The sequence below is a fragment of the Hyaena hyaena genome, unplaced genomic scaffold (assembly GCF_003009895.1).
Source record: "Hyaena hyaena isolate Hyena2069 unplaced genomic scaffold, ASM300989v1 scaffold_725, whole genome shotgun sequence".
NCBI lineage: Eukaryota > Metazoa > Chordata > Mammalia > Carnivora > Hyaenidae > Hyaena > Hyaena hyaena.
Window position 1 is genome coordinate 627,916 of NW_024081355.1, and position 26,351 is coordinate 654,266.

Genomic DNA, 26,351 nt, shown 5'->3' on the forward strand with positions numbered 1-26,351 from the left:
TTGAGCTATGCCCAAGAGAACACCTCAAAAATAAGGACTTCTCATATATATAGCCCTCTGAATTCTTTTATATGCATCTATATAGGCACACACTACATTTACCACATTTTTTTAATCCATTCTTCTGTCAGTGGACACTTGAGTTGATTCTATCTTTTGGCTATTGTGACTTATTACGGTCCATTCTGGAGAATGTCCTATGTGCACTTGGAAAGAATGTATTTTGTTGTTGGGTAAAGTGTGCTCTGTATTTGTTAGATCTAGTTAACTGTGTTCAAGTCCTTGAGTTCCTTATCTTCTGTCTGGTTGCTCTATCCAAGATGGAGAATGAGGGTCTCCCAACCATTATTGTGAAATTGTCTATTTCTACTTCCAAGTGTGTCAATGTGTGCTTCATGTTTTTTTCCAGCTCTATTAACGTGTAATTGACAAACTGTACATATTCAAGGTGTATGTACAGTGTGATCTGATATATATACACATTGTGAACTGATCGCCACAATCAAGCTAATTAACCTGTCACCTTACATAGTTACCATTTAGCTTTTCGAATTCTTTTTTTTTTTCTTTTTTAATGTGTATTTTTGAGAGAGAGACAGAGCATGAGCAGGGGAGGGGCAGAGAGAGAGACACACACAGAATCCAAAGCAGCCTCCAGGCTACAAGCTGTCAGCACAGGGCCTGATGTGGGGCTCAAACTCAGAAACCCGAGATCATGAGCTGAGCCGAAGTCAGAAGCTTAACCAACTGAGCCACCCAGGTGCCCCAGATTTTTGAATTCTTGAAGATATCCTTTTCTCCCCAAAGTCTATGCTTATTCAAGCTAAATACTCACATGGTGGCTTCCAGAACGTCTGCTCCGATTACCTTTCTTGATATGGGACTCCTTATAGTCATGTTCTCAGAACTGGACATGACATTGACTTTAACAACATTTCTGTGTGCCCCGCATTATTCTTAATGCTCTAAATATTAGCTCATACCACACTTCACAGTAGTTAACCTCACCTTACAACAAAGGAAACAAGTACAGCAAGGGTAACTTGCCCAAGAATACATTACTAGTCATTTTAAGTACAGTCTGACCAATTATCCTCTCCAAAAGCCAAGTGTCAGTGAAGGTAACTTTAGATTGCCTTTTTGGGGTGGGGATGGCTATTGAGAGTATCATCAGGTTTCTGGCCTTTTGTTTTTGTAGTCCTCAAATCAGGCCTCGCCATTTGGTATTCATATAATTTAGTTTTAAATTAGTACGTGAAATTTATTCCTTTTAAACTTAAAACTTATTCGATTTTATTCTTCTTTCTATCCTGACTGGATATTTTGAATATTATAATCTTTAGTAATTTAATTATCCATCAACACATTAAGCCATCTGTGTGACTTAAGTATGTAGGTGTTTTCCATGTTTCCAAATTTGATAATAAACTAGCTTAGGATAAGCAGAATACCATTGGACACATCTATGCAGACTGACATTTTCCGATATCAATTATTGCTCAGGTATGGTTGTACAACTAGCTAAAAGCTCACAAGTCATTCTGTCATCCAGTTTACTCTTCAGTTTTCTTTACACAAGTATCTTGAAATACCTAATCAAGATGTGCTGAAAGGGAATATGGTAGAATGAATTAAGAACCTAGGTTCAAGGGTGTCTGGGTGGCTCAGTCAGCTAAGCATCCAACTCTTGATCTCAGTTCAGGTCTTGATCTCAGGGCTGTGAGTTCAAGCCCCGCACCTGGCAAAAGAACTTGGGTTCAAATACTAACTGAGATGGATGACTTAAAAAATGAAGCTTAGAGAGACTAAAAAATTGCGCATCTATAAAAAGGGGCTAATACCACCCCCTATCATATCCCTCCCTATCATTTATATACCTTTGGATGCTGCCATTATTGTATATCACACAGAGTAAGTTCATCTTTATTCATCTTTGTGACCATCGCCTAGCAAGGCAGATGGTACGTAGAAGGCCCCTGAATGTCTGTTAAACTAGACCAAACCTCAGTTCTTGTGATAAAATTAAAAGATTATTTTAAAAAAATAATAAAAAGACATGCCAATAACACCTGTTATGATTTAAGAGTTAAGAGAAAATAAGGTAAGTTTGACACTAAGGTTAGTCTGTCTTGGTGAGTCCATGTTTCTATTCCCTTGCTAAGGGCTTAGAAGCTATTTAATAATTCTTTCTAGGCTTTTATGTGGGGTTAATGGAATTTATTGGTCTATAGTTTAAAATCCAGTTGTTTCCTATTTGGCAGTTAGGGCTCTATCTGCCTTTATTTGCAAGGTAAGTTTCATAGATTTTTCTCAGATCAGCAAGAGTAATTCTGTAGTTACATTTGCAAATTCTTTCAAAATCTTGAATCTAAAGATTTAAAACTCTTGTACCAATCACTTGGCATTCTCTTGTCACTACCAACTTGACCTTCAATGCAGCCTTAATGATGATTGTTACATCCCTTCCAGATTGAAAATCAAATCAGTAACTTAGCCAAAGTTGAAGGACTTGAGGGAGTGGACCCAACCTTAATGCATGAATATGTGGCCTTGAATTATTTACCAGTCTATACATATTGTCCGTCTCTTTGTCCACCACCAGCAGTGAAGTCTGATCTCCGCCCTTTCTAATCATTTCCACCACACTGTCATGATCCAGGGTTTCCACAGACTCGCCGTTGACAGCAACTACCAGGTCATTGTTCTTCAAGCCAGCCTCCTCTGCGGGGCTCCCGGAATCAATGTCCTTGACGACTTGACCTACCCTCCCAAAAATTTAAATAAAATTGTCAGAAAGATTCCTAAATTAAACTGTGGAATTTCTGCTGAAGCCCAAGGATCTGATAAAATAAATTTAACCGCTGCCCCTCCCACTGGCATTCGAGAAAGCCTCTATCCAGCCTCATTCCCTGCCCAGAACTTACTCCAGGAACAAACTCAGCCATTACCAATGAAAGGCTCTTAAGGGGAAAAAAATCACATTACTAAAAGTGTCTGAGACTCAATCTGGACAAAATAACATGCTAAGCATTAGGAGTCGGCTCATTCCCAGGAAGTCCTTGTTCCCATACATCTTCTGTAAAAGCTAAGCCATTAAAAGGGGGGTTGAAAGAAGAAAGAAGAACAAAACCAAAGAACTCAGAGCCTAGGAAACCCATGCTGGCGTTTCAGTAGCAATCAGGTGTATTCGACCGTGAATGTGTTTGTGTGCGCGCCTCAAGGATGTGTCTTTACCTTCCTCTCCTGACTTGAACTGTCTTTACCAGATCCCGTTATATCTCTCACAGTTTTTCTGTTGTCCCACCCACTATTTTAACAAGCTTCAGTTTCACTTTTCCAGCTAGCTGCTGGGCATCTCCAACTAGGTATCCCAAAGATCCCTCAAATGTAACATATTCAAAACAAAAGTCATCTCTGCCCATCACCCCCAACCCACAGCTCCTCCTCTAGGTCACCTGTTCATGGGAACTCCACCACCCCAGTCACTGACATTTAGCAACAGTTCTTCCTCAGTGTCTGCTCCCCATATTCTAATCAACTGCTAGGTCTTTTGATGCTACCTTAATATTTGACACATCTCCTCTGATTCCACTTCCTCTACCCTAAATGCAGGAGATATTAGTTCCTGCCTTAAATTCTATCACCTTCAGTTATGAATTGCCCTCCCTGTCCCTAATCCCTGCCTTCTCCAATACAATCTGCGATGCCATGTCTGACCAAGTCATTCCCGGGTGCAACAGCATGAGCGTGGGCTTTAGAACTGAACAGACCTGAGTTTGGTCCCAGTGAAACCACAACTCTTTGACTTTATAATAATTACTGTATCTTCTCCAAGCCCTCAACTTCAGAAATTCTTCTTGCAGAATGATTAGGATTGTGTTTGAGATGTGTAAAGCCCTCACGGTGCTGTAGGCTTAATTTTTTTATCACACTATTGAAAACACTTTTAACTCCCCATCAACCACAAAGCCAAGTCTAAACTCTTGAACCTGGCATTAAAGGTCCTTCATCATCTCTTTCCAACCTACCTTTCTAACCTGGTTTTCTGTGCTTCACATTAGAGGCCAGTCAGACTGTGCCCATGTTTCCCTGCTTTGTTCCCACAGTCCTATCCTCATGGAGTGGCCTTCATTGTCCCCACGCCATCTGGTTGTCCAAATTCTATTCGTACTACAAACCCTGAGCTCAGGTGCTATCTCTACTATGAGGGCTTCCATTACTTTTTAAGTAAGAAAAATGTGTTCCAGGGGCTCCTGGGTGGCTCAGTCAGTTGAGCGGTTGAGCATCTGACTTCGGCTCAGGTCATGATCTCACAGTTCGTGGGTTCGAGCCCCACATCGGGCTCTGTGCTGACAGCTAGCTCAGAGCCTGGAGCCTGTTTCAGATTCTGTGTCTCCCTCTCTCCCTGACCCTCCCCTGTTCATGCTGTCTCTCTCTCTCTCAGAAATAAATAAAACATTTTTAAAAATTTAAAAAAGAAAAATATGTTCCAACCTTGAATTCCGAAAGTACTTTATCTAACCCGTATTAAGGTTCTCCTCACAACTACCTTCAGTTATGGACATATGTGTTATATCTCCTCCACTAAATAGGAGGCTCCTTGACTGAAGAATTCCTCTTTGATCCGACTGATATAAGGCACTGAGGATGCTTTTATATAATATGAATCAAATTAATATTTGATTAATTCAAATATACATAATGAACAGAAAATAGCAACTTCTAGGAGAATAACAGTTTGCAAATGGCCTGGACCTGCATTCTTTTCTATACTGAGCTTCCCTAGAAGAACTGTAGTTCTTTTCTTTTCCATCCACCATAATCTTGAGAAAGATTCCTGGTTCTGTTTGATTCCCAGACCCCAGCCCACACCTCTGCCTCAGATCTAGTGGTGGACTGGAGCTGGCTCATAAAAGCCCGTGAGAACCAATTCTCTTCGATACTTCTCAACTTTGCATTCTGTGACAGCACATTGGTAGCTTGAAATCAGATGTAATGGGAGTATTTGCATCACCCAAAAAAATAAAAAGTAAAAAAAAAATGAAAAACAAAAAAACAAACAAATGGTACCAATTAGGGTTGTTGTTGTTGTTGTTGTTGTTTCCCCAGAGAGCAAATTCACAGCCTACTACTGCCTAGATCCAAAATTCTGCTCTCATTCTGCTAAGGAAACCCTGAGATACCATCATCAGGCTCCCATGGAAAATGACCCAGCTATGCTTTCTAGTCTCTTACTGTCCCCCCAACCCCCACACAGCTGGTAGGGAGTTGGGGGGCCTAACAGAACTCTGGAGTCAGCCTGGGATGAAGAATTAGATGGTTCCATTGCCAAGTTTTCTGCCTCTCTAGTGCCTTACCTTTCTGTTCTGGGCCTGCCCTTAGGTAGAAACCATAGCCATTGCTTCCCTTCTTCATCTCCACAAGCCGGGGCTGGTGGGGTAGCAGTTTCAAACTGGCGGTCTCTCTCCTGAATTTCATCTTCTGCTCAGTATGGAGCTTGTCAGTCTCCTTGTCCACCAGCAGGAACATGACGCGGCCTCCAGAGCTCTTTACCTGGAACAGCACACACGGTAAGAACAGTGCTGGGAAGTAGGAGAGTTTCTGGGCAGAGGCACACAGTCTCTAGATTCAACAGAAAGTAGGGAATGTAAGACCGAGGTTGAACTGTAATACTATTTCCTACCACCTCACCGGGAGTGATCTATCTCCACTTCCACAGTTGTTTTCCCCTTTGTTAAGTACGACCTCACCCACACAGATGCTAACTGAACCCAAGTGAGAGCAGAATTCAGAAAATCCAGAAAGGTACTTTAAGAGAAGTACTTACTTCTAGGGAAGGAGTTCGGAAAAGAAAGTAAAGGTCTACTGTGAAAAAATTATTCTACCGGGAGGAGCTAGTCAGTTTTCATGGTTCCACATGACCTCAAAGGAAAACCTGAGGGTGTCCCACAGGTAGGTCTGTATTCATCATCACATCGGTTATCTGCCAGCTTGAATTAAAACATTTTAGTAAAACACTGAATTTGTTATAAATTCTGAGGGGGCTCCCAGTCAGGTACAAATAAGATCCAAAAGATAAAGTCAACAGTTCTTTAGAACACTTTTCTTTGAAATAACACAAAGCTAGCCTTGTTCCAAACACCTATGCTAACACCGCTGACACCACTAGTGAGTCCTATTCACTCTTAATACAAAGGATTAACTTCCCATCATTCTTTTCCATCCACCATAAACTACCATTCCTGTCTTCCTGTCACTTCCAATAACAGTAGAGTGAACGGTAAGAAAAGTGCCCCTTTGGGCTATACCTTTGCAACCACTTCCTCATGGCTGGCATCTTCTACATTCTCTCCATTTACTTCAATCAAGTGATCACCAGCCAGGACACCAGCTTTCATAGCCACACCTTGAGGGGTTATATCAGTCATGTACACTCCCTTTTTACCTGCAAGAGGGCGGAACAGCATTATAACTCCATCACACATAAAGGCCAACAATAAGGGGTTTTCTCCCAGTGACGTAAAATTACAACCTCCAATTTTAAGGCTAACTCAAATGGGCTTTGCCTTCTGATCTAGAATCACAACTACAGCACCTAGCATACAGCTCCTAGCACAAAGCTAGGAGCTCTGTTGGGTTTTGTTGATTTGAACAGAATTTCTGAGCCCAACGAAAAGCAAGGAAGGAATCTCAGGTGGCACTGGCCTCTTGAACCGGAAAGCACCTAGCTGTGCCCAAGCTGTAGTGCTGGGTCATACTCCCGTTCTTCACATTTGTGGAATTAGAAGTCATCTGTTCCATTCTGTCCTCTTTAATTCGTACTGTCACCAACCATCACATATCAATGAGGTCACTAGATCTTACGCAAGCCCAGGAGGATGGAGCCGCAAAAGGCGACTAGATATTGAAGTGATATAGATATAGAAATGATATCAATTCCTCCAAGATATTAATATTTCAACCTAGGCAAAGGGCAGCTTCATGATGGCAAAATAAATCACTTGTAAGGAATAACAGTATAAATTGCTGCCTTAAAATTTCTCCCATTTCAATTTCTCTGGTTATATATTTGTCATGAAGAAGACATTTTCTTCATAAAGCTAATTTAAACCATTCATTATGTTCACTAGCACAAGGGGCAAATGAATCAAATCTGAATTATAATTTTTTTTACCCTTTTGCTGATCATGGACTTCTAAGAAATGCCAGGCTTCCCTTGACCACCTACACCATTATGTTTAATAGCAGACAAACTTGAGAAAAACCTCTTACACCTCATTTATATCTCTTGCTATAGGTTAAATAGGCCTTGGAAACAATTTTATGTTTACTATTGGCCTGTTCTTTATCATTTACCCAATTATGACCAGTGCTTTTTCACTATCAGAAAAAAACATGGGAGGGGCAAATTCAAGGTGGAACCAATAATCTCCATGGCTCTAAATTCCAGAGACACCACAACAGAGCCACGGTCAACTGCACAGTCTGCATCTCTGAAATTCTACAAACAGAACTTCTAGTACTTTGTGGTGGTCGGGGGTTTTCAAATCACTGTGTACTTCTCAGAGGTCAGGGATGTACCTCAGAGCAGTTGAGGCTGCGCCACAGCTGAGAAGGTACTATTTAAATGTCATAGGAGGGTGGGATTTTTTAATAGCATCCTCAGCAACTAGAATAGTGTCTGGCACATCAACAGGCTCCTCCAGAATTTGTTAGATGCATGATCGCTTGGGGCACCCAAAGTGAAAAGATAACATACTTATTCAAAAGTAGCTATAATGAAAAATTTCCTTTTTCTTGCCTTCTAATCCTCCTTTTCTCCTCCTCCCTCACTCTAAGGAAGCTAGGAAAGAATAACAAAGATGCCTCAGCCCTCTAACACTCGGGCCTCAAGGCTCAGCCTAATACTAGGGGACAGGCGTGCCCAGTGGCCCCTCATCACCCCCATGCTGGGTCCTGGTTGCATAATTGTCAAAGCAAGGGAAGGGTCAGGGAAGGAGGGAGAGAGGGAGGGAGAAGCTACAATTAGACACCCATAGCATCTGAAAAGCTTGTCAAAGAAGTCATTAACCAAGAACATCTTTCTCCTGGAAATCCCACCCTCAAGCTCACCTTGAACAGTTTTCAGAGAGAAGCCATAGCTGCTCCCCTCCTTCACCAGGTAGCAGAGTCGCGGCTGGGTCCAAGTCTCTGCTCCTTCGTTCACCACAGGGGCCAGTTTCTTATCGTTCAAACCCGGCTCCTTCTGACTTTGACCCAACTCTTTCAGGTCTACCTGTTTTTTCATGGCCTTCTCATAGGAATCCCCATCCAGGACTAGTAAGGTCACTGAATTCCCACTCTTTCTGACCAGATCCACAACCTAGGAGGAAGAAAAAGAGAACCTTAACCAAGAACCCTATCAGCCACTACGGGGGATGCTCACATTCTGGCTCATTCTCTAGATCTGGAGATTCTGAATGCTGGTCCCTGAAGCCCAAACAGTCAGCAGATAGTGCCCAGCCATCTCCACCCCATCCCTCCCAAGATCCAGGTGCAGACTGGAGGGGGCGGGGCTCTAGCTCCATTATAACCTAGAGTGTCCCCCATCCCAGCAGGGCTAATGGAAACACCATGGTGTAGTGGAAAGAGCGGGCACTAGGAGGCAGGCCGACATGGGGTAAGGTCAGACCCTCCCACATGTTCACTGCATCAACACATTAGCAAGTCATCTGAGCCTCTGCACCCTCATCTATGAAATGGTAATATGTACCTCATGAGTTTCGATAAAGGTCCAACAAAATCGTGACTGTGAAGTTGCCTAGCATAGTTCCTAGCCTAGAGCAAACACAATGCCTATTAGCTCTGACACTATTCCATCTAGGAATCATTTTACAGTTCTCAGTTAATGTGGACTTGATTAACTGGCAGAGAGTACAGCCGTAAAGGTGTCTGCCTTGCCAGGGGCAGCTGGGAAACCGCCACTAATCCCGAACACTAATTAGCAGAGATGCGGGATCTAAAGAGATCCCAGAAGAAGAACCCCAAATGTCCCTTTCACCTGCATATGCTCTTCCTTGTCCACAAAGACACCATTGATCCTAAGAACTCGATCTCCGTCCTTGAGGCCCGCCTTCTCTGCTGGGCTACCCTTCTCAACCACCCGGACCAGGTGGCCATCAGTGTCCTTTTCAATTCGCAGGAAGAAGCCATAGCTTTGCCCTTCTTGTTTAGACAGCTCACATTCTCGCGGGTGGAAGGTGGAGGCCATTTCTGTAATGAAAAATATTGGATAAACCCAAGGGACAGAAAATCTCCTTGGAGAAAGTACCATGTGCTCCATCCCCCATCATTCTATTCTTCTAATCACACCCAATCCAGACTGTAGCAACACTGGGGGTTAGGAGAGCACCTTCCAGGAAATCATTTGCCAATGATTTCCAAATCTATTTCCCCAAGGATGACCTTTTTACTTGAGTTTCAAACCCATGTATTTGGCTGGGTCCCAGACATAGATTTTTCCATTTCAATAGCTCCAAAACCAAATTCCTCTTTTTCTCCTGACCTAAAGAAAGTACATTTACTACCTGACTTAAATATCTTAAGACAATACAAGCCCAGGGCACCTGTGTGGCTCAGTCGGTTAAACGTCCAACTCTTGATCCCAGTCAAGTCATGATCTCACAGTTTGTGAGATTGAGCCCCGTGTCGGGCTCTGTGCTGATGGCATGGAGCCTGCTTGGGATTCTCTCTCTCCCTTTTTTCTCTGTCCCTTCTCCACTCATGCACTCTCTCTGTCCCTCAAGATAAATAAACTTTTAAAAAAAGGAAGAAAATACAAGCCCACCTTCAGTCAAATATTTAAAGAGCCTCCCAAGTACGAGGCCTTAAGGATAAATCTGTGGACAATACAGACCTTAACTTTGCCTCTCATGCTGAGGAGAACATATTTTTGCAACAACACGTGGTGAGCGATACGCTAGGAAAGAACAGAGTGATTTGGCAGAAAATAACAGAGGGCGCTGGGAGCAGAGAATGAAACGGGCTAAATTAAGAATGGCTTCCTGGGAAAATGCCTTTCCCAAGACCCGGAGGACCAGTGGGAGTCAGGCAAGGTAGGACGGGATCAGGAAGACCTCGAACAACCAAAAACCAGAGAAGCCAGGCCTCCAAGCTGGCCTGACCTATTTCAGAGGAGACAGAAAACCAGGACCCTGAAGTTTTAGTCAGAGTAGAGTAGGGCTGCCCCACAGAGAAAAGACTCCTGTGGCGGGCCAGAGGTCACATTCTCCTGCCTGAAGCAGCTTCCATTCCCATCCATCCCACTCTCCTTTTCACCCCATTGCTGAAGGAAGGTCCTGGGCCACAGGAAGAAGAAAGGACAAGTATGAAATCCACCAGCTGGGGCTTGGGCACCCCGTTCGTACGGGGAAGGCTCCTGCTGGTGTCATCGATCCCTCCTAGCGTAAGCACTTTCTTCCCCAGGAGACTAAGATGGAAGCCAGATCAGCTGGTGCCAGGCAGAGGCCCAGGAGAAGGCTGCCTGCAGTGCAAGCCTCATGCCCGACTTGTCACAGTCCCTACCAGTAGATCAGAGTATCCCTGGAGGGACAGAACAGATGACCATGGGGGTGGGGGGTGGGGGGTGGAGGAGAGACAGCGAAGTGCTCCAGGCTCCTCAGAGGCCACCCCATGGTGATTCCAGATAGCCACCTCCGACCTTCATGCACCCAGAGATGTACAGTTCAAACCTGGCAGAAAGCCTCCCGCTACCGGACCGCTTGGCCATTGCAGATGGTCTCGGTGGAGTCTGGTGGCCAGGCCGCTGGTGGCACCAATGACTAAGCAGCCAAGACAACAAACAAATACACACTGTTCCAAGTGATCTCTCACTGAGGGCCCGGGGGCCTGAGCCCTCCCTGCTGCGTCTCCCATGAAAAGAAAAGCAGAGCCACAATCGTGTGGTCATTGGCCCCCCCGTGGGGGAGCCTCATGGTCCTCACTCGTAGCAGGACCCACAGCCAGGAAGACACCACCTTGGGAAAAGACGGGGGAAGGGGGGTGTCAAGAGGGGCTGGGCAGCCCAGAGTGGGGGCACCACCCATGCAGGCCCCCGGGCTCCCTGAGCCTTGACTTTTCTTTCCTCTGAGCATCTGGCCTGCAAGTATATCCGTTCCATTTCCCAGCTTGAATCCACATCAATGGCCAAACTCAACCTCTAGATCCCTCTCCACTTTCAATTTCATAGAGCTGAAAAGCTGGGGGAAAAACCCAGAGCCTGCTGAACTTTGGGAGTGATGGTAGACAAACCTCAACCAAATCCTGCAAAAAGCCGTAGCAAGTCCTTATAATCAAGTCCTTTATAATCAAAATAAAGGCCATTCGATGCTACATTTTCATCAGAAGAAGAGGCTCTTTGTCATCAGCACACACATGCTCGTTCCTCAGGCTCCCACCCCTACAATTCAGCGATCTCACACCCTGGGTGTCAGCCAGAGGGTCATAAACTCATTCTCTGTAGGTCTGTGAGGACAGAAAGTGAAACCTCCTTGCTAAGAGACTAGCCCTGTGTTTGGGAAGGGGGGAAGATGCAATGTTTTCCTAGGTCTCATTAGAGACCCAAAAGCTCAACATACAAGAAGAGACAAATCGCTGTTCCTTTGCAAAATCCCAAGTTGTTTGTTTGGTGAAGGTTTTCCAACAGCCAGACAGCAATCACTCAGATCTGCACTTGTGCCTTTGAAGCCTCGGGCACTGTCTGGCCTCCTTCGGCCGCCTGCCGCCACATCAGCCGTCCCCACCGGCCGGCCAGCCCCTGAAGGATTAATGCTGGTGCCCACGCCACACTGATGAAATATGTAACACCTTCGATCGCAGCTGCAGAGAAAAACAGATCAGAACCCCAAAAGCCGGGCCTTCCATTCAACCCTTGGAGCCCTAAAACCATTTCCTCTGCCATCTTGCTGAGAGACAGTTCAGCCAGGAGTCAAAGGGCTGGGCTCCGGTCCAGCTCCAGTCCTGGGTCCGGCTAAGCCACATCCCTAAATCAGGGATGGGATCCAGGAGTTTAGCAAGACTTCGCTGCTTTGTGATGAGGATGTCTGGGACGCTGGGCCACAGAGCCTAACAGGAAGGAGCTTTGCATTATGGGTACTCATTCCTATTTCTTCAGCCCCCATCCCCGTCCTCTGCTTCCTGAGAAAATGCAGATCAGATCCCTATAGTGGACGATATTCAAGTAGTGAAGGCGTGTGGCTTTCTATAATACCATATCAGCCATCATCCAAAACCAGGGCCCATTAAATAGTCAACAGGCTTTATTCCCCAGTTCGCAAAGCCAAAATAAAATACTAGAAAGGAAAGAAAGCCGTGACCATTTCTGAGCTCTGGAGAGAAAGTCAATTCTTGGCAGCACAGTTGCTCGTCTGTGGGCAAGAGAAGAAAGTGCTGGCTGGTGGATAGGAGGGACTCAGGGCTGAGAGCCAGGGATTTTTTTTTTATCAATTTTAATTATTAATCCTACCTTTAGACCCCACCTTCTTCCAAAAGGAGTAGATTATTGCTACCAGGAAAGAGAATAATATGCCCGTGGCCCAGAAGAAAAACGCGGCACATTTTACAAGTTGGGAAGGCAAGGCAACGACGACAGAGGGAGGGCACACGGGACCTCCGGATGTGGCCAGAGAAGAAAGAGTTGGCACCACTGGGCTATTTTCCACATGAAAGAAATAGCTGGTGGGACCCAGAGGGCTCTGAGCTCAAAGCAGCCCAAGGGCTCTCACCTCCCCAGCAGCCATCAACATGGGCCCGTCTCTGACCCCTAGTCAACACCCCCTCACCAGCAGCCTGCACACAGAGGAGAAGTCTGAGCCGGGAGCTGCTCCTGAGGGGTCATGCTCTACCTAAACCAGACGCGAAAAGCCAGGAGAGTTTGACTTCGTTGGCCGAGGCTCAGAAGTCGGCTCATTTTCCCCTTAGTTTGTGTGTCTAGGGCTGGAGGTTGGAGGGCTTTCCTCAGCAGGGCTAGCTGGGGAAGCAGTGAGCCTCCATTCGGTGAGTCCCGATTGTCGACGGGGCTTGTAGTGAAGTGTGCCTTTCCCGTCACCCGGCACATCAAAAAGTTCCCTGTTCTACAAAAGCAAAACAAAAACAAAACAAAACAAAAAAATAATAATCTGATTTTTTTTTAATGGGCAGAGGACGTGAATAAACATTTTTCCAAAGGAGACATTCGCTGGCCATCGGGACACATGAAAAGATGCTCAACATCACTCATCGTCAGGGGAATGTAAGTCAGACCCACAAGAGGCATCACATTACACGTGTCAGAATGGGCAGCAACAAAAAGAAATAAAAAGTGCTGGCGAGGGTGTGGAGAAAAGGGGGCCCTTGTGCACTATCAGTGGGAATGCAAATTAGTACAGCTACTGTGGCAAATAGTATGGAGGTTCCTTAAAAAAATTACAAAGAGAACTACCATAGGATCCAGTCATCTCACTACTGGGTATTTACCCAAGGAGAACAAAAACACTCATTCAAAAAGATACGTGCACCCCTATGTTTATTGCAGCATTATGTACAAATAGCCAAGATATGGGAGTCACCCAAGTGCCTGTCAACAGACAGATGGATAAAGATGGAAAATATATATTATATACAATGGAATATTACTCAGCCATAAAAAAGAATGAGATCTTGCCATCAGTAGCAACATGAATGGACACAGAGGGTATAATGCTAAGTGAAATAAGTCAGAGAAAGACAAATACCATATGATTTCAGTTATACATAGAATCCAAAAAAATGAACAAGGCAGAAACAGGCCCATGAATACAGAGAACTAACTGATCGTTGCCAGACGGAAGGTGGTGGGGGATGGGCAAAAGGGAGGAAGGGGAGTGGGAGATACCGGCTTCCAGTTACGGAATGAATAAGTCATGGAGATAAAAGGTACAGCATAGGGAATATAGTCAACGGTATTATAATAGTGTTGTGTGGTATTGACGGTGGCTGCATTTGAACATAGCATAAAGTTGTCAAATTACTATGTTGTACACCTGAAACTAATGTAACATTGTGTGTCAACTATAAAAAATAGAAAAATTTTAAAAATTAAAACATTCTTTCTAAGATAATTGTTATATGTGGAAATTTCTGCTTGAAAACTATCACAGAGGGATCAAGGTGGCTCAGTCCGTTAGGCATCCAACTCCTGATTTTGGCTCAGTTCATGATCCCAGGTTCATGGGATAGAGCCCCACATCAGGCTCTGTGCTAAGTGTGGAACCTGCTTAAGATTTTCTCTCTCTCTCTCTCTCTCTCTGCCCTTCTCCCCTACTCATGCTTTCTTTCTCTAAAAATTAAATTAAATTAGGGGCACCTGGGTGGCTCAGTCAGTTAAGCATCTGACTTCAGCTCAGGTCATGATCTCACAACTCATGGGTTCAAGCCCCGCGTCGGACTCTGTGCTGACAGCAAGCTCAGACCCTGGAGCCTGTTTCAGATTCTGTGTCTCCCTCTCTCTCTCTGACCCTCCCCTGCTCATGCTGTCTCTATCTCTCTCTCTCAAAAATAAATAAAACATTAAAAAATTAAGTTAAAACAAAACACAACACAAAAACAATCATAGACATGAATGCTCATAAGCCTACCCAGTGCTGGAAACAGGGGTGGGAGGGAAGGGATCTTAAAGCCACTTAGCTCATCAAAAATCCGTGATCTGCTAAGAAATATTTGAGATTCTCAAGGTCAGTGGGAGCCCAACAAGAACACAAAGTATTTCCCAACAAAAGTGGACATGGGGTTCTCTGAAGCATGCCCTGCTCCAAAGCAGTTATTGGTCTAACTCCCGTCAGCCTCCAGGTATTTTATAAAGGAATCCCGAAGTTGCTAAAGATCAGATAAAACACAAGTCAGATCAAAGTTTTCTGAGGAAAGAAAAGAAAGGATAGCCTAGAAAAGAAGGAAAGTAAGAATTATAGGCTCTTCATTCATCTCCTCAATCCTGGGAGTTGTCCACTCATGCCCAGAGGCACCATCTGCTTTCATCTGAGTGAACAGATCCACTTCGTCGAAAGAGTATAAATCTATAGGCCTTCGGGGGATGCAATAATAAATCACGTTGCCATCTGAAAACGCACTATGTGTCAGGCATGTACAGAACCTCACTGATTCCTCACAAGTGCCTTACAGATTGGATTCTCAACCCTAGCTGGCCCCCAGAATCACCTTATAGAGATTTATAAAAGTCGATGCTTACACCTCACCTCAGATCTACTGGCTCAATCTCCAGGCTTGAAATCTGAGCATGAGTATTTTTAGAACTCCCCACCAACTTAAGAACCTAGTGTTCAAAACCACCCCTTGCTGCTCCTAACTCCCACTCTTCTCCCCAGTCTTGGGATAACACCCTCATGGATCAGAGAAGAATGTCAAGGTTGGGTGAACTATTAACAGCCACCTCAAGCTCAACTTCACTCAACATGAGGAACCAAGGGGGCAGTTGGCTTAGGAGAGGCCCTGGCCACCGTGTGCAGGCCTTAGGATCCAGCTCCTACCATAGTCAACGCCTTGGCCAACAGTACAGGAGTGTGTGGTGACCTAAAGCCTGTGCCTCGTGCCTCCCTCCCCAAGTCCCAGTTCTGAGCCAGGTAAACAGAGTCAAGCAGGTGCAAACAACCTTGAACAGCTCCCATGTGGTCTTTATGAGTTAAGTCTGTCAGGCCACTCTTCACCCCCAAATCCAACCAACCTTAAAAGCAGAAGCCATGCCTCTTCCCAGCACCCTGTGGGTGGAGTCTCAAGCTTCACTCCTGTCTGAGGCCCTACCAGTCACCTGTGTTTCTACCCATCACCCCATGAGCCCCTGAGCAAGAGTGGTGTGTGCCAACTCTACCTCAGTTTCTTGCTCCCTACCAACCACTTTCCCCCTCCTTAGCTTCTTCAGTTAGCATACTGGAGTGGGTGAAGTCTATCGAGGATCATGAACAAAAGTTCTTCAACTTCCTCCTGGACCTCAAGACGACATAGGACCCTGATTTCATTTGGCCGTGTCACCCATGTTCACCTGACACTTAAATGCAAAATATTCCGGGGGCATCTGGGTGGCTCAGTGGGTTAAACGTCTGGCTCTCGATTTTGGCTCAGATCATGAGTTTCTGTGTTGAGTCACGTTGTCGGGCTCCATGCTGACTGTGCGGAACCTGCTTGCGATTCCCTCTCTCCCTCTCTCTGTCCTTCCGCTGTTCGTGCATGCATGTGCTCGTTCTCTCTCTCAGAAATAAACATTTTTTTTAAATGCAAACTATTCAAGTGGTTGATGGGATAAAATTAAACACCACCTCTATTCTCAAGGGAGCTGTACAGTTGAACAGGGGCGAAAGAAAAGCTTTCGTACAAAAAGAGCTACCTCTATGAGCAGGGTCTAAATGCCGTAAGACCGGGGCGCCTGGGTGGCTTAGTCGGTTAAGCGTCCGACTTTCGCTTAGGTCATGATCTCACGGTTTGTGGGTTCGAGCCCCGCGTCGGGCTCTGTGCTGACTGCAGCTCAGAGCCTGGAGCCTGCTTCAGTCTGTGTCTCCCTCTCTCTCTGACCCTCCCCTGCTCACGCTGTCTCTCTCTCTCTCTCTCTCCTAGAAATAAATAAAAATATAAAAAAAAATAAAAATAAAAAAAATAAATGCCATAAGACCTATGAGAAATTCAGGAAAGCTTCACAGATTAGGTAGGACTTGAGGTAGACCTTGACAACAGATGGGTAGGATTTCAGCAGGCACAGAGGTAGGAAGGGAGCATTCTAAACACTGAGAATGATGTGGACATCGGGCGTTGAAGGGGGAACGTGCTTGGGTATGGCCAAAGAAGAGTTAAAGGCCCAACGTGACTAAGGACGCCCAATTTGCCTTTCTGTTATGGTGACACACTAGACTGTGAAGGCCTTGAACTCCAGCCCAAGGATCTGGCCTTCGTGCGGTGGTCAGCAGATCCCACCGCCAGCAGAGGAAGGGCAGGCTCAGAGCTGGGCTCCCAGAATGGCAGGTGGGGTGAACCGGAGCTAAGATGCCCCGTGGGGAGGCCACGCAAGGGGCTGTTGTGATGATCCCACTCACAGGCAGCTCCTGACCCAGCACCGCAGCCGTGAGAACAGAACGGAGGCGACAGCACTAGAGGAACGACAACCAGAACTAAGCGACAGACTCTATCAATTCTTCAATCCTGTTCCCTCAGATTTCCGCGGGCAGAGAGGTGGCCACAGACAGGGCAGTTACGACAGCACAGATGTCCGCAATGCGTATTTACCCCCGCTCTGACCGGAGAACAGGTGCAGCAGGTCTGCAGGTGTCAGGGGCCCCGTTCCTCCCCCTCACCTCCGCTGACCTCTCTCACACCAGCTGGGCTGTGGTTTTCCCTCACAAGGAGCGGCCGGAGCCACACGGGGGTGCGCATGCGCAGTGAAGTCTTTTGAGACCACAGCGCGATTGAACACAGCTGTGCTTTGGGCTCCTCTCAGTTCCGTGCTGCAAGGTCGCCTCAATTATGCCGACACCTCCTCTTTCTATCTGCTGCACCATAAATGCCATTTGTTTCCCGGGTTTATTACCTTAGCTCAGTTTTTCCTATTCTCCAACCCTGTCTCCTTGCCTGCTCCAAGCCCCAGGCTCCCCTCTGTTATGCGATGCATTGGGTCCCTCCCCAAATTCTTATGTTGACGTCTTAACCCTCAAGGTGATTATATTTGGAGACCGGACTGACTTTACAAACAGATCATGAAGATCATTTTCTCTCAGAAATAAATAAAACATTAAAAAAAATTTTTTTTTAATAGGAGACACTAACTTTTCTACCCCTGAAACCATTATTACACTATATGTTCACTAACATGGATTTTTTTTTTTTAGTTTTTTTAAATGTTTTTTTAATTTATTTCTGAGAGAAAGAGAGAGACAGCATGAGCAAGGGAGGGTCAGAGAGAGAGGGAGACACAGAATCTGAAACAGGCTCCAGACTCTGAGCTGTCAGCCCAGTGCTTGACGCGCGGCTCGAACTCACATACCCATGAGATCACCACCTGAGCTAAAGTCAGATACTTAACCAACTGAGTCACCCAGATGCCCCAAGAATTTATATTTTTATTTCCATCTTCCCACATCACTCGAGTCTGGACAAAGGATATCAGTAAGAACAAGAGTTTTAAAAATAACCCAGTTTTTAATCCCGGTGTTGCCACTTACTAGCTGCAAGAACATGGGTGGCTTCCCTAATTTCGAAAGACAGAAGTGTCCCTGGAACAGGAAATACATATGGACATGGTGAAGATGACTTAAGACAGAATACGTAGAGCATCTAAGGTGCCGTATCTGGAGCACAGAAGGCCAATCTGTCTATATCATCTCCCCTGTCCTCTGGTGGGGGCCCTGATGCCCAGGAACCCCCTCCTCCATGAGAATATTTGAGCAGTGTTCCCCATTTTCTTTTTGAAGCAGACAAAGAAGGGATGGTCTGGGGACAGGCAGGCGCCTCGACTAGCTGGCCAGCGAATTTCCATCTGCGGCCTGCATGCCACCTCTGCAAAGTGAGCTTCAGCCATCGGGAAGTCAGAGCTGAGGATTCTGCTCCTCGCAGAATAAAGTGCAAATCATGAATTCAGAGTCCTCAGAACCCAGAAGTTTCATGCGAGTCTGAAAGCCAGGGAATTACAAAGATAGAACCAGAAACCATATATCAAGGAAGTATACAAAGCACCAGGGAGCCTTTATAAAATGTCAAGACTCAGTGCGCCAGGGGTCCCACCACCAGAAGCAGATGAGCTCTAACAGCCGTGCACACTAGATAACCAGCACGGGGGCCGAGAAACAGCCGAGGGTTGAGAAGTTGCAATGAGGGAAGCATGACCTAGTTTACAGAAAGCTGGTCCAGGTGTGGATCATCGTGGCCAACGAGTAACTAGTGATTAAGGCTCGCCTGCCAGGCAACGTCACTGACTTTCCAGAACATTAGAGAAAGGATGTAGGAGAAACTGCATTCTGTTTGGAGGCAGAAAAACAGAAGAAGGCTGTCACTGGTCAAATGTCACTAGACAGGTGCGATGGCTTTGTGAACAAAGAAGGGGCCCAGGGGCTGTCTTCTGTCAAGGACGCAATCACATTATTCTACAAACACAGTACCCTGTAACCACGACCCATGAGAACTCTGGATCCGGCGCTGTCCCCCCTCATCGCTGGGGACCAGGGGTGCAGTGAGTACCAGACCACAAAGAAAACATAGCCTCTCCTGGCAAGGCACTTATGTAACCAACACCGGAGCCAAGAAAAAACTAAACAACAACACCTCCGCAAGACAGCAGGTGAATAATGTTTAACCCTAGGAATCGTGACCGTGGATGGCTAGTTGGTTGTATAACTAGGATGTACCAGAGTCAATTATGTCTGTTTCATCAAGGCACGACGGGAAGAGAGGCCAGGAGCCCAGCGTAACATTCGGCCTGAACGCTGCTCACTATGCACTGAACTCCTTGCTGGTCTAGAAAACTCTTGGCACTTCAGCAAGGAGGAGGCAGCAACACCAGGAAGCCTGAGCAGGCATGTCCACCCCTTGTGCCTGCATGGAGAACGGGCTCCTTCACCACCTGTGTGCGGCAGGGTGACCAGTAAGACGAGCAAAACACTACACTTTTGTCAGAAAAGCACAGTTGATGGAGACTATGAGATGTTAAGTCAGCAACTGGAGACCGGCAGAGAATTCCCTACAGCCATCAGCCTGCCCAAGGACCTCTGGGTGCCCTCCTGCTGCCCTGTGCCCCCGTGTCTGCCCTCCTTCAGAGCCGGCGTCAGAGCCTCCCACATGCCATTTCTTCCAACAGCACAGGGTGACCCTACTGTGTCTCAGCTGGTGCTGACAGACGTCTCCAGCAAGGAAGACATAAAGACATAAATCTTCCTTCAAAAACACGTCCCCTGGAGCAGAGCCTGTGTCTTTGCCGCAGATAAGGCCACCTGGATTCCTCGTTGAAAAGGCAAGACCTGGGGGCGCCTAGGTGGCTCAGTCGGTTAAGCATCCGACCAGCTCAGGTCATGATCTCACAGCTCATGAGTTCGAGCCCCGCGTCAGGCTCCGTGCTGACAGCTCAGAGCCTGGAGCCTGCTTTGGATTCTGTGTCTCCCTCTCTCTCTCTCTGCCCCTATCCTGCTTATACTCTCTCTCTCTCTCAAATAAACAAACATTAAAATTTTAAAGAAAAAAAGAAAAAGCAAGACCTGTAGAAATTCAAATACTCAAGTGTATTCCTTTCAAAGAATTAGCGTCAAAACTAGAAGGATAAGCAGGGCCCTAAAATATGTATTTGCCGACTTTACTTTCCTGCCATCACAGCTACCATTTGGTCCTAGCCAGCAAAGGATTTCAGATGCATTTCAAATGCAGGGGGGGCATTCATGAAGGGCATTCCATTGAGCATTACATGGAGAAGAGTGATCCCCATGCAGGAGAGCGATCCCCGGCCCAGTGAGTAATTCTTATTTCTCATTTGTGATAAGGAATGAATTGGCTTATCTCAAAGGTCATTTGGCCCCGCTGCCGCTAAATAACACCCCCCAAGCCCCAGGCACCATGAGTGATACTTTGTCCTATATGGCAGGACTCTGGGCTGGAGGTCAAGGTCTTTCGTACTCGACTTGCTTGCCTAAGAGTTCCGCAAGCTGGGAGAGGGATGGAGTCAACAGTGTGTGGAAAAAAGACACCCTCAGAGAAGGTACCCCTGTGCTGTGGGGACAACTGTAGCAAAACTGATAAAGGCTGAAAATAGCCAGACTGCCCTGAGGGGTGGCCGGAACAGGGGTCAGCCCCCCAGCTCGGCATCTTGCTTCACAAGACTCCTCGACCTTGCATTTCTACCCACTCCCTGTTTTCACGTGTGCCAGAGTCCTCCTGTCCCCAGGCCATCCCAGTCACCGCCTTCACATCTTGTCAGGCTCTGAGAGAGTCATTTAAGAAACAGAATCCAGGGCGCCTGGGTGGCTCAGTCGGTGAAGTGTCCGACTCTTGATTTCGGCTTGGGTCACAATCACATGGTTCATGGGATCGAGCCCCGCCTCGGGCTCTGCGCTGACAGCTTGGGAGCCTGTTTGGGGTTCTCTGACCCTCCCTCTCTCTGTGTCCCTTCCCCACTCACACGTGCGTGCTCTCTCTCATTCTCTCAGTTTCAAACATAAATAAATGAACACTGAAACAAAAAGAGGGGAGCCTGGGTGGCTCAGTCGGTTGAGCGGCCGACTTCAGCTCCCGTCATGATCTCAAAGTTTGTGCTGACAGCTCGGAGCTTCGGATTCTGTGTCTCCCTCTCTCTCTGCCCCTACCAAAATCATGATCAATCTCTCTCTGTCTCTCAATAATAAATAAATGTAAAAAAAATTTTTTAATAATAAAATACAAATAAAGTAAAAAATAAAAACAAAAAGAAGAAACAGAATTCACACCCCTTGCTCTGGGCCATGAGGCTCGCATAATATGGCCCTCCCTCATTCCCCGGGGCCCCTCAGCAGGGACCAAACTGGCCTCCACGTGGTCACCCACACCCAGCCTGCCCTTTGCTCATGCTGCCCGCTCTGCCTGGAGCACCTTCCTCACTCTGAGTCCTTATTCATAGTAGCTCCCAAGTAAACATTCATTCCAAGTGAAGGAATTCAAAACCTACCCATTTTCAAGGCTCGGTTCAAATTTTCAATTAAACACAAATCCTTTCCTGGCCACCACCGTGTGAAGGCATCAGTCCATCGTCCAAATTTCAAGTATCATTGATATAATCAACAAGTTACCTTCAGTTCCTACCATGAAATGGACAGATACCAGGGCCCCAACCAGGTTAGACGCTGTCCTGCCCTCACAGAGCCCACTGTGCAGTGGGGAAGGTCACGAACCTAATTACCCAGCAATGGCAATGGGTGCTGTAATATTTAAAAGAAAATGTTTTGCTGTTGTTATACATATTTATCAAGTTCCTACTAAGCACCAAGCACCAGCCTATGTACCTGTTATGAGTTGCATTTAATCCGAATGGTCCATTCCACTAGGGGAAAAAAAGACTGAAAAGTTCAGTTGGTTTCCCATGACTATTTGGATAAGCCACAGAGCCTGGATTGAAATCCACTTGCATGTGTGCTCCTTCCGCCATCTCCCCAGTCTCCCAACTACGAGTCCTATGCTGTGTTGGGGGGTGCTGTTAGGCTGGACGGAGGGAGGCACGCAGGTAAAGAGCACAGGTATTTTTGGGAATGGTGAATGGTACAAAAAGCCCAGAGAACGGGGTAGATGTTGAAAGGAGGAAGCAGATCAGGTTAGACTGTAAGGCACCATACGCTCAGTCCTATAGATTACAGAAGAATGTCAGTGTTTGTATCAGGTAAGGCTTAGAGCCGCAGAAGCTGGAGGCCATCTCAGACCAAGAGCAAACCTTGTATTGCTGCCATCAAATAGCCTACTGGCTATCTTTCCTGTTTCTCAACACTCCTTGGCACTACCCATCACAAAACTGTCTGAAGAGCAACAGAACAGCAGCACCGAAGGCATGCAAGGCCCTGTGTGACTTCTCCCATCTCATCCTCCTAACACTAGAATGAGGCGCTGTTGTGCCGCTGGACAGATGCGGACACAGAGCCTCAGAGAACACGAACGTGTCTGCTGTGCAGGTTGCCTGGGCCAATGCCCATGCTCTTCATGGCCACCAGACACCAGGCAATGAGATTAAGAAAAGCTGGGCAGCCCTTCATGAAATGCTGAGGAAAGGAGTTGCCAAGATCTTGAGGAAACATGTCTAGTTGACCTTGCTCCTCAAACTCTATGCAACAAATACGAAAATCAAACTCCTATGCAACAAATACGAAAATCCCTTAACCAAGATGCGACCCAGAGAGGCTCATTCCCATGTGATCAGATCCGGGACTTCAGATGATCTGAGTGTACCAGAGTCCTTAAGCATCCTCTCCGTAAGGTCAGTTTATCAAAAACATCCTGATGCTGGGGCACCTGGGTGGCTCAGTCGGTTAAGCCTCTGTCATGCCTCCAACTTCGGCTCAGGTCATGATCTCACGGTTCATTGAGTTCAAGTCCCAAGTCGGGCTCTGTGCTGACAGCTCGGAGCCTGGAACCTGCTTCGGACTCTGTGTGTCTCTCTCTGCCCCTCCCTGCTTGCTCTCTCTCTCTCTCTCTCTCAAAAATAAACATTAAAAAAAAAAACCCAAACACCCTGATTCTGTTCTTGCAGCTCCTTACCTGCCACACTAACTTCCATTTAGCCAAATATCTAAGCATCTACTCTCTGCCAGGCACCATCCTAAGAGCTGGGACTACAGCAGGTGACATCAAGGACAAATCCCTGCTCTCCTGAAGCCTGACATCTGGCTCGGGTGACAAACAGAAGGTAAACGAGAGGATTTCTGGTGACAAAGGCTATGTGCAAGCGGAGGCAGTGGTGGGACAGAGAGGGAGACTGGCTTAGTGCTTCCTGGGAAGGTAACATTTGGATTCATACCCGGATGAGGGGACAGAGCCAGCCTTCCAAGCAACGACTCTGCCTTACACTTGGTGAGCTAGTCATTAATGGCCATCGAGTCTCGCCTCCTGACTTGCAAGTGAGGAAAGGGAGGCCCGTCCTGATGAAAACCCCAGGACAAGGCGTCCCAACTGACAGCGAGCCTGTTTCTCCCCACAGAGCCTTGGGACCCACACCCTGGGAATGCTCACACCTTACATTTGTGCTTTTAATCTCCTCAAACGCATCCTATTTATAATTTTATGCCCCTTGCAGCCCTGGGGAAAAAGGAGAGGCCCTCACTGATGATAGGTGATGAAACTGAAGCTACAGTTGGCCGAATCGTCCAGTGGTCTGTCACTAACAACCAAATCCCAGTGCGGGCTCTTTGCATTCCCGTCCCCGGTCCTGTCCCCTGGAGGAGGACTGTCTAGCCAGCAGTCTAGGAATACGAGACATCATTACTAGCAACTTCATGGTTTATGGTGCAAAGAGCACACAAAAGAGTCTAAGATAAGAACAATTTACTTAGTCATAACACACAAACTCAAAGTCCCGGAGTTATTTGCTGCAGGAAAGAACATGTGACTTCAAGTGACTAGACACCCGGCCCCTGTGGCTTCTGGATCTGGGACTGGGAGCACATCGGTGCCACCACCCTGCAGGGACAGCTGAGGAGGGAGGGATGAGCCCAGACCCCACCTCGGCCAGTGAGCCCTTAGGTGAAGTCACACTGAAGTCCCAGGACTCTTCCATTTCAGAAGCGGCCAGTGGCTCCCAAACCTGGCTGCAGCCATAATCAGCCCTGAATTGTGTTCGAGAAACAGAGAGTTTCAAACCCACCCAAGACCCTAGAATTATAAACTCCAAAGGGTAGAGCCTAGAGAGGTCGCTTTAAAACTCAGCCAGCCTGAAACCTGCTGGGGTTTCCTCATTTCTTAGGGCTATCGCGTGATGAAAAGAGGGGAGATGCCCATTTTTCGCCAGTGGGAGAATTAAGTTAGCTTTTGCCCTTTAAGAGCTGCTTCCAGAAGAAAATCTCTATTACCCAAAGCCCTTGCATAGCAGGAGCTCCTAGGAGTATCCCCTGGTGACCTGTGAGGTCCGTTGTCACACTCCCTTATGGCTGCACACCAACCGCCCCCCACCCCCCAGGCAACCCGGGGAAAGCTTTTTCCGAGGATCAGTTTACCAACCCCTTTGTGAACCAGACCCTAACCTGGGTCAGGCGTAGAGAGCACAAAGGATCCCACGACTCCCCCGCCCCAAAAGGGCCCTGGCTCCTTCCCCATGAGCCTCCCTTCTGCGCTGGACAGCCATCCACTGTTTGGAGGAGAGAGGAAGAGAAAGAAGGTGGTGCAGGCCCAGGCAGCTGGCGCCCTCACCCAGGGGGACGTGGTGTCAGCTCTTACCTGATCTGGGAAGAAGAAAAGCTGGTCCGCTCACCAGGGAACTCTCTCTCTGCTGGTGAGCTCTGGTCTTGGAACTCACTGGACTTTGAACAAAGGTTGATTTAAAAGCTGATGTATTTAACAGGGACCTGTGGTCTGAGTTCAAGTGACCTCCGTCCTGCTTCCTGCCAGCTGGTGGGCCCTGAGGGGTGGGGGTGGGGGGGCTGGTTAAAGCCAGTGCTGGGCCCGCCTCACCCAGCGGGGATGTGACTGCTTGTCTGCCCCTCCCAGAGAAGAGGAGGGAGAGGAGGGTAAGGGCGACCGGGGAGGAGGTGCCTCTGCCTTCCTTGGTCCTCTCCCCAGTGCCAAATGTCACGGTCACACCGACCAACACGCAGTGTGTTAAGAACCTCTGCTGGGCTCTAGCTCGGGGGTCAGGGCTGAAGGACACCCCCTGAGCATCTTCCTGGGGGTGGGGGGGTAACTTGTGAGACCCCCCACCTAGTAGAAGGCCTGCAGGCCAACAAGTCACAGTGAATGGACCAAGGACTCCTCGGGTCCCCCCTCCTCCTCCCCCCTACCCTGAGAGTTCCTTTGTGTGTGCTCCCTAGGAGTTCGGCCAGCACAACCCCTACGCCTTTCCCAGACACCCTTCCTCTTCTCAGATGAGCTCGCCTCACTCCCTTACTTTTCTCACCTGAGGCTGCTCTGTCTCCATTCTCCAAACTACTGACAATTGTCTCCCTCTTCCACCCAGTGCGAGCCTCTCAGGCAAGCCCAGTGGCGGGGGGTGGGGTGGGGGGAGGTATTGCCACAAGTCCCCGTGGCTGTGACTGCCTGGCAGCGGGGAGGGGCCCCACACCGGGGCCCCTCAGCCCCAGCCGCCCGCAGCAGCAGCTGATTCTCTATCAGCAGCGACCACACGGCCAGGACCCTGCGCCAGGCGGCTGCCCGACCTGGGTCCTCAGCCCACACTAGAAATCAGGGCAAGAAATTGCTCCAGGCAGTAAGGCAAAGCAAACCACAGGCTGAGGAGGACAGGGTGGCCTCCCCCTCCTCCACCCGAGAGGGCAGGGCCGCTAGTCTTGGCTGGGCCTTGACTTTCCCCGGCAAAGGCAGGGCCCAAGCCACAGGGCAAATGGTCAAAAATGACAAACATCTGAGCAGCTGACTCAAATTGGGTCACTTTCAGCTGGATTGCCACACGCCCTGGGCCTTCTGGTCGTCTTCCCAGGTAGCTGGGCATGATGGGAAAATCTGCATTTCAGATTAGATCACCTGTGCCCAAATGCTGCCGCCTCCATTTCCCAGGTGTTTGATCTAGAGTAATCCATCTCTCTCTAACTCCGAGTTTCACTTCGTCATCTATAAATAGTTGTTTTTATATTGTTTTTTAAGGGAATTTTTTTTTTTTTTATTGAATCAAAATGCCTCTCACCTCTGCTCATAAATCAGAATGG

The 26,351-nt window shown here is 47.3% G+C and overlaps 1 protein-coding gene across 3 annotated transcripts in view; it reads right to left on the minus strand.

Annotated features, from left to right (window-relative positions):
- PDZK1 (PDZ domain containing 1) overlaps nucleotides 1-25,078 on the minus strand; it is a 41,760-nt gene extending 16,682 nt beyond the window's left edge. Inside the window, exons 1-6 of one of the 3 annotated variants that reach the window (XM_039217857.1) lie at nucleotides 24,913-25,078; nucleotides 9,041-9,252; nucleotides 8,113-8,362; nucleotides 6,309-6,445; nucleotides 5,358-5,553; nucleotides 2,564-2,760 (exon numbers count right to left, since the gene is read on the minus strand). In XM_039217857.1, coding sequence (XP_039073788.1) covers nucleotides 2,564-2,760; nucleotides 5,358-5,553; nucleotides 6,309-6,445; nucleotides 8,113-8,362; nucleotides 9,041-9,250 — 990 coding nt within the window. In that variant the 5' untranslated portion in view covers nucleotides 9,251-9,252; nucleotides 24,913-25,078. The remainder of the gene's footprint in view (nucleotides 1-2,563; nucleotides 2,761-5,357; nucleotides 5,554-6,308; nucleotides 6,446-8,112; nucleotides 8,363-9,040; nucleotides 9,253-24,912) is intronic. The other 2 variants (XM_039217856.1, XM_039217855.1) reach the window with 2 other exon arrangements.
- Nucleotides 25,079-26,351: the final 1,273 nt, after the last annotated feature.